The sequence below is a fragment of the Paralichthys olivaceus genome, chromosome 5 (genome assembly GCF_024713975.1).
Source record: "Paralichthys olivaceus isolate ysfri-2021 chromosome 5, ASM2471397v2, whole genome shotgun sequence".
NCBI lineage: Eukaryota > Metazoa > Chordata > Actinopteri > Pleuronectiformes > Paralichthyidae > Paralichthys > Paralichthys olivaceus.
In genome coordinates this window covers 1,456,389-1,467,735 of record NC_091097.1, presented here as the reverse complement: position 1 = coordinate 1,467,735, position 11,347 = coordinate 1,456,389, and the positions used below count along the sequence as shown (strand labels likewise).

At 45.0% G+C, this 11,347-nt stretch overlaps 2 protein-coding genes across 5 annotated transcripts; both read left to right on the top strand.

Annotated features, from left to right (window-relative positions):
- Positions 1-1,027: 1,027 nt before the first annotated feature.
- On the top strand, positions 1,028-5,455 carry LOC109647584 (uncharacterized). The gene is made up of 4 exons (XM_069524999.1): positions 1,028-2,097; positions 2,737-2,912; positions 3,035-3,866; positions 4,223-5,455. The coding sequence occupies exons 1-4, from the start codon at positions 1,962-1,964 to the stop codon at positions 4,900-4,902; spliced, it is 1,824 nt and encodes a 607-aa protein (XP_069381100.1). The 5' UTR covers positions 1,028-1,961; the 3' UTR covers positions 4,903-5,455.
- A 680-nt stretch (positions 5,456-6,135) lies between these two features.
- On the top strand, positions 6,136-11,158 carry LOC138407803 (growth hormone secretagogue receptor type 1-like). 4 transcript variants are annotated; one of them, XM_069525364.1, is made up of 6 exons: positions 6,136-6,539; positions 6,677-6,780; positions 7,037-7,234; positions 7,599-7,774; positions 7,861-8,302; positions 9,868-11,158. In XM_069525364.1, exons 3-6 carry the CDS (start codon positions 7,162-7,164, stop codon positions 10,302-10,304), a joined length of 1,128 nt encoding a protein of 375 aa, XP_069381465.1. In that variant the 5' UTR covers positions 6,136-6,539; positions 6,677-6,780; positions 7,037-7,161; the 3' UTR covers positions 10,305-11,158. The 4 variants fall into 4 exon arrangements, with proteins under 4 accessions (XP_069381465.1, XP_069381464.1, XP_069381466.1 ...); XM_069525363.1 differs by having other exon boundaries at positions 6,615-6,780; XM_069525365.1 differs by lacking the exon at positions 6,677-6,780.
- Positions 11,159-11,347: the final 189 nt, after the last annotated feature.

The following is an 11,347-nucleotide window of genomic DNA, read 5'->3' as shown; positions in this document are numbered from 1 at the left end:
TGACATGTTAACTCCTGTTGTCGACTTGTGACATATTTAAATATGGAGAGAGACTAAACTAAAACTGTGTTAGTTGATCAGAGCCATGAATTCTGTATCTATATTCAGAAGGACACACACAGGTGGATGTTACTGTCCTTGTTATATTTATTCACAACATTTATAATATTTATGTACAAAGGGGGGAAGGGGGAGGACCGAACTACTCTTCCCCTCCAGGCAAAGTCACTCCCACCCATTAATCAACTATTGCCATTGATAGCTCTGTGGTAGTCCACACCCAGATTGCCAGGAACCAAACAATCAACTCTCCCTCACTGCCAAGTTACCGCAACAACCGGCTTGTGTAGATTCAAGCTGCACAACATTTGGAAAATACGTCGTCTTCTCACTCAGACGATGGTAAAGGTTCTGGTCCAGGCTTTGGTCATCTCAGCCTAGACTACTGCACCTCCCTCCTGGCCGGTCTACCCGCTAGTGCTGTCCAACCGCTGCACCTCGACTCGGCTTTAACCAATCAGATGCTCCCTCACTGCCAGTTAATCACTCAACAAAATCACAATATATATATATATATATATATATATATATATATATATAGTAGTTTGGCCCTTTGAAGCATATTGTGCTTGATTCTTGTTGTTCTGGTTTGTTCCATCATGGTTGATGCACTAATTGTGAATCGCTTTGGTCCGCCAGCGTCAGCTAAATGAAATGTAATGAAAGTCCTCCAGACTCTCAGAAATACACACTCTACATTTAAGGTTGGACTCTTAACCTTCCTCTATGATAAAGCTTAAATTATTATCATCCGGTGCTACTTTCATTAATAATACATATATAAATATCACTCCTATTATTTCCATCATAAGAAGCAATGTGTCAGAGCCAATGGGAGCATGAGAGAGAAGAGATGGAGCTGTACCACAGGAAATCTAAGCACAAGCGACAAGCGGGGGCTATTTGAGTGTGAGCGCAGGGTTTTAAGGGAAAGAACACGCTCTTGAATAATAGGAGAGAGAAAAAAACAAACTTCAATCATCTCACGACCCCTGAGGTTTATCATATGACCATTGAAGGGGACCGACCTGCAGGTTGGGAACCACTGGAGAGAGAGTAGAGAGAGACAGACAGAGAGAGAGAGAGAGACCATGCTGTCTCTGGGTTTAAGTCAAACACAAGTGTTTCTTTAACAGACAGGACTGACGCTCCTCTGAATCAGTGAGTGAACCTATATTGTGTGTGTGTGTCTGTACTTGATGTTTGTTTCCTCTTCAGGATCTTTCCCAGCAGAATCACGGACCTCGTCAGGACCCGCAGAACTCATGGGACCAAAGCTCAGTCCTGATGAGGCTTAACTTGATTCCTGAGCTCCTGGTTAGTGAGCGGGGTCAGATGTGATTTGTGGTTTCGGTTAGAGTAAGCGTTCGGTATGAGTTGGTGATGGTGAAGGTTGTAGAGAGAAGGTTTTCGATCGGCTGTCCACAACGAGTGGACGTCAGCGCAAAGTCCTCATTAGGATCTCTGCACAACTGGATTAACACAATGTCTTGGATCAATGCAGACGTGCTGGGATAAAAAGGTTGACTTTGGAATTAATCCATTTTTAAAATGGTAATGATGGTGTCAGTGATTGAAAAAATTAAAAAGAGTTAAGGTCTGATTAGAGCTTTGATAGATGTGTTGATACTGAATATGTGTGTAGAACAGTTTTTAATATGAATGTGTTACACGTGTGTATTCAGAGTTTACAGTGTGATACATGCATGTTTACATGTTTCTAAATATGTTCATGTGTGTTTTTCCTTGTTGCTCTGATCAGACCCTTCCGCTCAGTGTTGGCTGTGATCGAGCGTCATAGGAAATCCATCAGTGTGCGTCAGCTCTGTGGAACCTGGGACACACACACACACACACCTCTCCCCTGCCGTTTTCTCCGTCCTGCCCCACCCTGAGCCGTCATGGATCTGCTGGGGGTGGACGACATGAGCAGCGGCTGTGGAGGTAAAAACTGTGGCCTCCCGTCAGGCTTCCTGGAAGACTGCCCCAACCAAGACTGCCAGTGGGAGGAACCAATATTTGGACTGATTGAGTTAGGTGGGTACAGAACAATGGTGATGATACTGGAGACGACTGAAAAATGATGCGGCCAGCTGCTGTCATTAGTTATAAAAATATTAAAACAACAACTTCAACTTTCATCTGACGGAAAGGACAGAAAATTAAAAACTTCTTCTTTTCCGAGATAACCTTTATTCGTTTTTCGCAGTTTCAGTTAAAATGTTTTAGAGGAAATTCAACATGTTCACTGAAAACAGACGGGAACGACTGGGAAGTTTGATATGTGGGGATTTCTCAAGGTATAAGATAATAAACAATATATAACATTGTGAAATTTTTATATTTATATATACACACGTGTGTGTGTGTGTATATGTATGTGTTGATGTGTGTTTAGATTTAGAAATGCAGTACACTTTGTTAAAATAAATGAGGACTTGAGGGGAAAAAACACGAAATGATGTAGAATGATATAAATTAATTATCGAAGGAAGTTAAAGTTATAAATAACTAAATAAATCTTGACTCTATGACCTGACTTTCATAGTTGTTACTGTTCCAGTGATCATGAGAACAAACTTTATGTGAATGTGTTTTTCCATTTTCCATTGTTGACTGAAAATGTGTACATTTGTGATTCTAATGAAGATCAATCGTCATTATTTCTTTTTCTAGTGTGTGTGAGTGTGATTTACGTTCCACTGATGCTCTTCGGCGTTCTTGGAAACACACTGACAATTCTGGTGGTTTGGCTTCGCCCACACATGAGAAGCTCCACCTACCTCTACCTGAGCAGCATGGCCGTTAGTGACCTGCTGATCCTCCTGCTGCTGCCTCTGGATCTGTATAAGGTGCGATCACATATATACTATAATACTTATACACCTTGTTGTTGCACTTCACTGTGGTTCAACCATATATTCATGGTTTGGACTCACATCAGAAATCCATCAACTGACTCTATCTCTTTCAGCTCTGGAGACCCAGACCCTGGCCCCTCGGAGACCTCGTCTGTAAGCTGACCATGTTCCTCTCAGAGTGCTGCACCTTCTGCACCATCCTCCACATCACCTTCCTCTCCCTGGAGAGGTACCTGGCCGTCTGCTGGCCAATTACCGCCAAGACGCTGGTGACACGGCGCAGAACCAGGGCTCTGATTGGCTGCCTCTGGCTGGGAGCGGCTGTCAGTGCAGCACCAGTGTTGGTCATGGTCGGAGTGGAGGACGTTGGAGGGGGAGAGGAACTAGGCCTCAGGGGATGGAGGGAGGACGCAGGGTGGATGGGCACAGAAGGAGAACAGGGGGGATTTATTATAGGTGGAGGGGAGAGAGGAAGTGGACACATGACCTCAATGGACGGAGGATTGGAGGGAATGAAGTGGGGGGGAAAAGAGACAAAGGGATGGGGTGAAAGAGCTGCAGAGTTTGAGAGACAACTGACGATTGGAGGAACAGGAGAGGGAGGAAAAATAAAAGAAGAAAAAGAGGCTGACGAGGGAGGAGGTGAAAAAGAAGGGAAGATGGAAGATGACGGGATGCAGCAAAATAAAATGAGAGAAGACGAGGGAGGGGGATGGGAAGAGGGTGTTGATATGGGGAGAGAGGTTGACAAGAGAGAGTGCCGCTGCACACATTTCGCCGTCTCCTCTGGCCTCCTGTCGGCCATGATGATTCTCTCCAATCTGTACTTCCTGGTACCCCTGTGCATCCTGGGACTGGTCTACAGCCTGATTGGACGGACTCTGTGGCTGCGTCCACAAAGCAGCCGTAAAGACCAGAGTCACCGACACACAGTCAAGATGCTCGGTGAGGAAAACACTCTCCAACACACACACCCTCAGGTTCTGAATTAAGCTTTTACTAAATAGAAAGATAGATTTAATCCTTTGTCTTCATCTCGGCTTGCACATCTCGAGCCAGTTTATACACTTTGTCACGAAGTGTATAAACTCAACAGCTCACATGTTAAAAAACCAAGATGCATTAAGGCTTCTGTCGTGTCCAACTTCAACTCTGTTGCTAGGCAGCAGCAATGAGGACAGGACGAGCTTCTCCTCTGTGGACGAGACATTCAACTGGTTTGTGAAGGTTGTATTCTATCACCAGCTGATATTGATGATTCTCATGTCCACTTCCTGTGTCCTTCTCCGCATGTCCATCAGGAGTGATCGTCCTGGCCTTCGTCCTGTGCTGGCTGCCCTTCCACGTCGGTCGGACCATATTCTCTCTTTCTCTGGGCACCGGTGCTGAAAGTCAGGAAACTTACACAGACACGCACTCGGACATGAACACTCCTCCTGAAAGCACAGGCAACATGGCCTCTGCTACTGAACCCGTTAGCCTCTCAGACGGGGACCTGAAGACACGTGCTCACACAGACAGAGATGATGCACTCTGTGAAAACACAAACAACGAGATTGACGACACGAGCGCACATCACGTTGCATCACATGACGTCAGAGCTACACAAGATACCGAGATACACAATACTACACATAACAAGGAAAACACAACCATTTGCATAAAGTCACAAAAGGACACATTTAGTCTCACACCTTCGACAGCAGGCACACACACATATGTTGGGACGCCCACCGACATTACACACAATAACACACAGACTGACACACACTCCCTCTTCGTATATTATCTGTCTCAGTATTTCAACCTGGTCTCATCGGTCCTCTTCTACCTCAGCGCTGCCATCAACCCTCTGCTGTACAACCTGATGTCCGCCAGGTACAGACACGCTGTGCGTAGCCTCGTGCACACGCACTGTCACACACCGCCTCACCGACTGCGCACAGCGCTCGCATCACGACACTCCACAACCACTTTGTAAACACGCTGCTAACACACAACATACCCTGCTAACTGAGCTAACACACAGCTAACCCACAACTTACCCTGCTAACCGAGCTAACCCACAACTTACCCTGCTAACCGAGCTAACACACAACTAACCTTGCTAACCAAGCTAACACACAGTTAACCCACAACTTACCCTAGTAACCGAGCTAACACACAACTAACCCACAACTGACCCTGCTAACCGAGCTAACACATAGCTAACACACAGTTAACCCACAACTAACCGAGCTAACACACAGCTAACCGAGCTAACCCACAACTGACCCTGCTCACCGAGCTAACAAAACAGCTAACCCTGCTAACCGATCTAACCTACAGCTAACCCACAACTAACTGAGCTAACGCACAGCTAACCGAGCTAACACACAGTTAACCCACAACTAACCGAGCTAACGCACAGCTAACCCTGCTAACCGAGCTAGCAGCGGGTATTCACAGATTCTCTGCGACAGTAACATTCAGACATCGGTGGATGAAGTCACGACATCTTTCCTCCGACTGTCAGTTTGTCCACAAACCTGAAACACAGCGTTTGTTGCTCACAGCTGCTCTCAGCGACATGTTGTTTCCCTCAGTCCGCAGAGAAACTCCACACAACCTGCACTTCCGCAGTCTACCCGAGGTGAGCGAAGACCCGCCCCCTACCTGGCCTCCGATTGGTTAATTTAAGAAAAGTCCAGTGGTGATTGGTTGGAGTTTGTGGACTGACATTAGATAAGCCAATCAGAGGTCGGGTAGGGCCGGATGTTTTCTTACCTGGGGGTATTGAAAAAATCGACCTGTTTTAATAGAAAATAAATAAAAACCTTAAATCTTTTACAAAATTAAACATGTTGATAATATTTTAGAATAGAAATAAAAAAAATTAAGTGATCATTGAATTTCTCTCCTGAATTTGTTTCGTAATGTTAAACATTGGTGATGTTTTAACAGAGTTATGTTAGTTTATGTGTGAACTTTATATCGTTTTTAAATAAAGGTTATTTAAATAAAACTGTGAGTGGTTCATGTGGTGTCCGAATATTATAATATCTCTGAGAGAGAGAGAAAAAGTTTCACATAAACAAAGTGAAAATTGATAAAGTCAAACAGAGTAAAAACATTAAATTCATTTATTTATCAATTAAGACTCATTTCATCACCAGAATGATTCACACGCTAAATGATTCACGTGTTGTGCACAACACAACCCAGTCTCCGGTGTTTACGCACAACATGTTGCACAATCTGGTATTAAAGTAATTTTTATATTTAACTTTTGTTTATTTTTGTATTTTTTATATTTTTACTTGCACAAATACACAACATCAAATTCTTTGTATGTATAAACCTGCTTGGCAGTAAAACCTGATTCTGATGACTTGTCCTAACAAGGAAGGAGAGGCGGAGCGGGTGAGGTAAGAAGGGGTGGAGATAGAAGGGTGAGAGGCTTCAGGACAAACGTCCCCTCATCCCTCTCTTCTTTGTGTAATGATTTGTCTGCTGGTTCAGAAGTTTGTCTTCGTCTTCCACCTTCACTGTCTCCAGCTGCTCCACCTTTCTCCTCCACTTCCTCTCAACACTCTCCAGCTCCTTCTCCGTCTCACTCAGCTTGTCCAGGCGCACCAGGTATGATTGTGTGGAAGCTCGTCTCTTTTTTTCTGTCTTCATCAGCTCGTCCTTATCTAACACGTTCTCCTCCAGCTTCATCACTCACTTCTGAGTTCGTGAACTTGCTCCTTCAGAGACATGTTTTATTTTTTGAGGGCCTCCACCTTCCTGCAGCTCAGTCTCTCACTTGGAGTCGTCTTGCTGCAGCTTCACCTCCAGCGTCTCTACCCGACTCTTCTTCAGCTCCTTTTCTTTGGCAGTGAGTGTGACCAGGCAGTCGATATAGGCCGTTGGTACAAGTTCTCCTTTTCTATTGTGGCTCAGTGATTTAAAAATGTGAGAATAGTGAGGAAGGTCTGAAATGTTACTGTGTTGATATTGAATATGTGAGTAGAACAGCTTTTAGTGTGAGTATGTGCAGTACACGTGTGTATTCAGAGTTCACAGTGTGATACATGCATGTTTACGTGGTTCTAAATATGTTCCTGTGTGTTTTTCTCTGTTGCTCTGATTAGACCATTCCCCTCACAGGAAATCCATCAGTGTGCGTCAGCTCTGTGGAACCTGAGACACACACACACACACACCTCTCCCCTGACGTTTTCTCCGTCCTGCCCCACCCTGAGTCGCCGTTGGTCAAATGGCGGATGGAAATGCGAGCGATGCAGATACAAACAGTAGCATGCTAAGCTCCCAGTTATTGTATGTGTTAGGTGGGTACAGAACAATGGTGATGATACTGTAGACGATTTAAAATGATGCAGCCAGCTGCTGTCCTTAGTTAAACAAATATTAAAAAACAACTTCAATTTCATCTGAAGGAAACAGACAGAACATTCAAACATTTTCCTCTAAAAACGAATTAAACAATTTATTAAATTATTACAATCTCAATTACAGTTGAGATGATTGTACAGTAGATACAAAGCAGCTGCTTAGCTTAGCATAAAGACAGGTTTGTCCTCTTGGCCTGATTTTATAGTAGTTTAAGAAAGAAAACCGAACAAGATTCTGATCACATTTTATTTTACATTTGTGATTCTAATGAAGACCAATCGTCATTATTTCTTTTTCTAGTGTGCGTGAGTGTGATTTACGTTTCACTGATGCTCTTCGGCGTTCTTGGAAACACACTGACAATTCTGGTGGTTTGGCTTCGCCCACACATGAGAAGCTCCACCTACCTCTACCTGAGCAGCATGGCCGTTAGTGACCTGCTGATCCTCCTGCTGCTGCCTCTGGATTTATATACGGTGCTATCACATATATACTATAATACTTATACACCTTGTTGTTGCACTTCACTGTGGTTTAACCAGATGCTGACTGTCTCTTCCAGCTCTGGAATCAATGGCCCCTAGGAGACCTCGTCTGTAAGCTGACCATCTTCCTCGTAGAGTGCTGCACCTTCTGCACCATCCTCCACATCACCTTTCTCTCCCTGGAGAGGTACCTGGCCATCTGCTGGCCAATTACTGCTAAGACGCTGGTGACACGGCGCAGAACCAGTGCTCTGATTGGCTGCCTCTGGCTGGGAGCGGCTGTCAGTGCAGCGCCAGTGTTCGTCATGGTCGGAGAAGATCAGTTTAAACAGTGCCTCATCACAGACTCTGCCTTCGCCTCTGGCCTCCTGTTGGCCATGATAATTCTCTCCAGCCTGTACGTCCTGGTACCCATGTGCATCCTGGGACTGGTCCACAGCCTGATTGGACGGACTCTGTGGCTCCGTCCACAAAGCAGGCTTAAAGACCAGAGTCGCCGACGAACAGTCAAGATTCTGGGTGAGAAACACACTCTCCAACACACACACCCTCAGGTTCAGAATTTAGTGTCGTAGCTGTATCATCAAATGACGAATCCAAACTACATTTACCAGAAGAAGAACTCACCAGTGTTATAACAACCTCCTAAAATGACAGAAACCATCGTTGAGAAATAATGTATTTGACGTGTATTTTGACTTTTTAGTTTGGTCCGTGTCCCGTCTGTTAACATCAAGGAGGGCAAGGTTTATGACCTGCAGCCAGCCACCAGGGGGCAATCTAGATGCTTTGGCTTCACTTTTGGGGAGCAGTCACGTCGTCCATCTTTATTTACAGCTGTCTCAATCATAGACTGCACATAAAGAGATCTCTGTTCAGGGGCTGCATCCTCTGGAGGCTGAATGCTTCACAGCAGCGCGACTGGAAAAGGCTCCTACGTCCTTTCATCCCAGAGAAAGCTCTGACGACTGAATCCCTGCAGGTCCAACATTTCCCAGGATTCATTGCACTTTGGTGACGAACCATATCAACCTAACTAACGGCTAACATGTTAAAAACCAAGGGGCATTAAGCTTTCTGTTGAGTCCAACTTAAAGGAGAAGTTCGTTTTCAACCAGGTCCTTATTTCGAGCAAATGGTTTGTAGATCTACTCACCCATACAGGTTTGGAGTAACTTGGAGTCCTTCAGACGCTTTTAGATCCACACGCGATCGGCGTATATCCATACAACGCAAGTGAATGGGGCATCCACAATACAGCCTCTAAATAACGCATTATCTGTGAGGCGTATTCACCCGTTTTGTTGATTAAACAGGAAGACAAGTCGCTCTCGGTTCGCTAAGCTAATGCTAGCTCCAAGGCTGCTTGTTAGCCCGCTGAAGTTAGCTAGCCTTTAACCGGGTGAATACGCCCGAGCACCGGGACACAGCTGCTTGAAAAGAACACTGTAGTGTAAAGCACCTGATAAGTGTTCGGCCATGTTAAACAAAACTAGCAGCAGCAAACTCTGTGTAAACAAACACAGCTGATCGTCAGCTGATCTGCGGCTGCGCGCCTCGGTGAGTGACGTCACCCAGTCAAAGCCCAGGATGTAAACAAAGCAACTTGGACTCACAGGGGACTAGTGCTGGAGATTCATAGTAAATAAAGAGTTTCGCGGCAGATAATGCGTTATTTAGAGGCTGTATTGTGGATGCCCCGAACCCTTGCGTTGTATGGATATACACCGATCGCGTGTGGATCTAAAAGCGTCCGAAGGACTCCAAGTTACTCCAAACCTCTATGGGTGAGTAGATCTACGAACCATATGCTGGAAATAAGGACCAGGTTGAACAAAACCGAACTTCTCCTTTGAGCACAGGACGAATTCTCCTTTGGGACCAGACGTCTCATTTTGTTTCAGCCTTCACAGTCCACCTGACCCAGGAAGGAGGTGGGTCGTGTAGGTCCTCTGAAGGATGCAGCCAATGAACCGAGACACAGCTCTCATGTTTAACAGTGTAGAGAGGAATGTATTCTAATAGCTGCAGGTATTGATGATTCTCATGTCCACTTCCTGTGTCCTTCTCCACATGTCCATCAGGAGTGATAGTCTTGGCCTTCATCCTGTGCTGGCTGCCCTTACAAATCTGTCGGATCATGATGTATGGTTTTCTGAATGTCGACGCTGGAAGACAGGAAACGCACACAAACGCAACCACATCACAGGACACACTCAGTCTCACACCTTTGACACCAGACACACACACGTATATTGTGACTCCCTCCAACATTACACACAATAACACACACGCTGACACACGCGCTGACACAGACTCCCTCGCTACAAATATATTTTATATGTACCTGGTCTCATCGGTCCTCTTCTACCTCAGCGCTGCCATCAACCCTCTGCTGTACAACCTGATGTCCGCCAGGTACAGACACGCTGTGCGTAGCCTCGTGCACACGCACTGTCACACACCGCCTCACCGACTGCGCACAACGCTCGCATCACAACACCCCACAGCCAATCTGTAAACACATGTACACACACACACAACAACAAGAGAAGAAACACAAGGCAGGTGTAAATAAAACTGTGTGTGGTTCACGTGGTGTCAGAATATTATAATATCTCTATATATTAGAGAAAAAGTTTCACATAAACAGAGTGAAAATTGATAAAGTCAAAAAGAGTAAAAACATTAAATTAATGAAATCATAAATTAAGACTAATTTCATCACCAGAATGATTCACACGCTAAATGATTCACGTGTTGTGCACAACACAACCCAGTCTCCGGTGTTTACGTACAACATGTTGCACAATCTGCTCTTATAGGAATTTTTACATTTTAACTTTTGTTTCCTATTTTTGTATGTTTTATATTTTTACTTGCACAAATACACAACATCAAATTCTTTGTATGTTTAAACCTGCTTGGCAATAAAACCTGATTCTGTTGACATGTTAACTCCTGTTGTCGACTTGTGACATATTTAAATATGGAGAGAGACTAAACTAAAACTGTGTTAGTTGATCAGAGCCATGAATTCTGTATCTATATTCAGAAGGACACACACAGGTGGATGTTACTGTCCTTGTTATATTTATTCACAACATTTATAATATTTATGTACAAAGGGGGGAAGGGGGGATGGGGGTGAGGGGTTTGTTGACTGGGTTGTACTGGGAGGCAGGGGGAAGGAGGGGAGGAGTGGGTGAAGGTAGAAGGGTGAGAGGCTTCAGGACAAACGTCCCCTCATCCCTCTCTTCTTTGTGTAATGATTTGTCTGTTGGTTCAGAAGTTTGTCTTCGTCCTCCACCTTCACCGTCTCCAGCTGCTCCACCTTTCTCCTCCACTTCCTCTCAACACTCTCCATCTCGTTCTCCGTCTCACTCAGCTTCTCCACGCGCACCAGGTATGACTGTGTGGAAGCTCGTCTCTCATCTTGGCAGGACCGAACTACTCTTCCCCTCCAGGCAAAGTCACTCCCACCCATTAGTCGACTATTGCCATTGATAGCTCTGTGGTAGTCCACACCCAGATTGCCAGGAACCAAACAGTCAACTCTCCCTC

Bases quoted from the DNA above. Each gene is read 5' to 3' on its own strand.
- LOC138407803 (XM_069525365.1), top strand. From the start codon at position 7,162: ATGGCGGATGGAAATGCGAGCGATGCAGATACAAACAGTAGCATGCTA. The intron at 7,775-7,860 runs GTGCTATCACAT...TGTCTCTTCCAG, and splicing joins TGCCTCTGGATTTATATACG to CTCTGGAATCAATGGCCCCT. The intron at 8,303-9,867 runs GTGAGAAACACA...CATGTCCATCAG, and splicing joins ACGAACAGTCAAGATTCTGG to GAGTGATAGTCTTGGCCTTC.
- LOC109647584 (XM_069524999.1), top strand. From the start codon at position 1,962: ATGGATCTGCTGGGGGTGGACGACATGAGCAGCGGCTGTGGAGGTAAA. The intron at 2,098-2,736 runs GTGGGTACAGAA...TTCTTTTTCTAG, and splicing joins ATTTGGACTGATTGAGTTAG to TGTGTGTGAGTGTGATTTAC. The intron at 2,913-3,034 runs GTGCGATCACAT...TATCTCTTTCAG, and splicing joins TGCCTCTGGATCTGTATAAG to CTCTGGAGACCCAGACCCTG.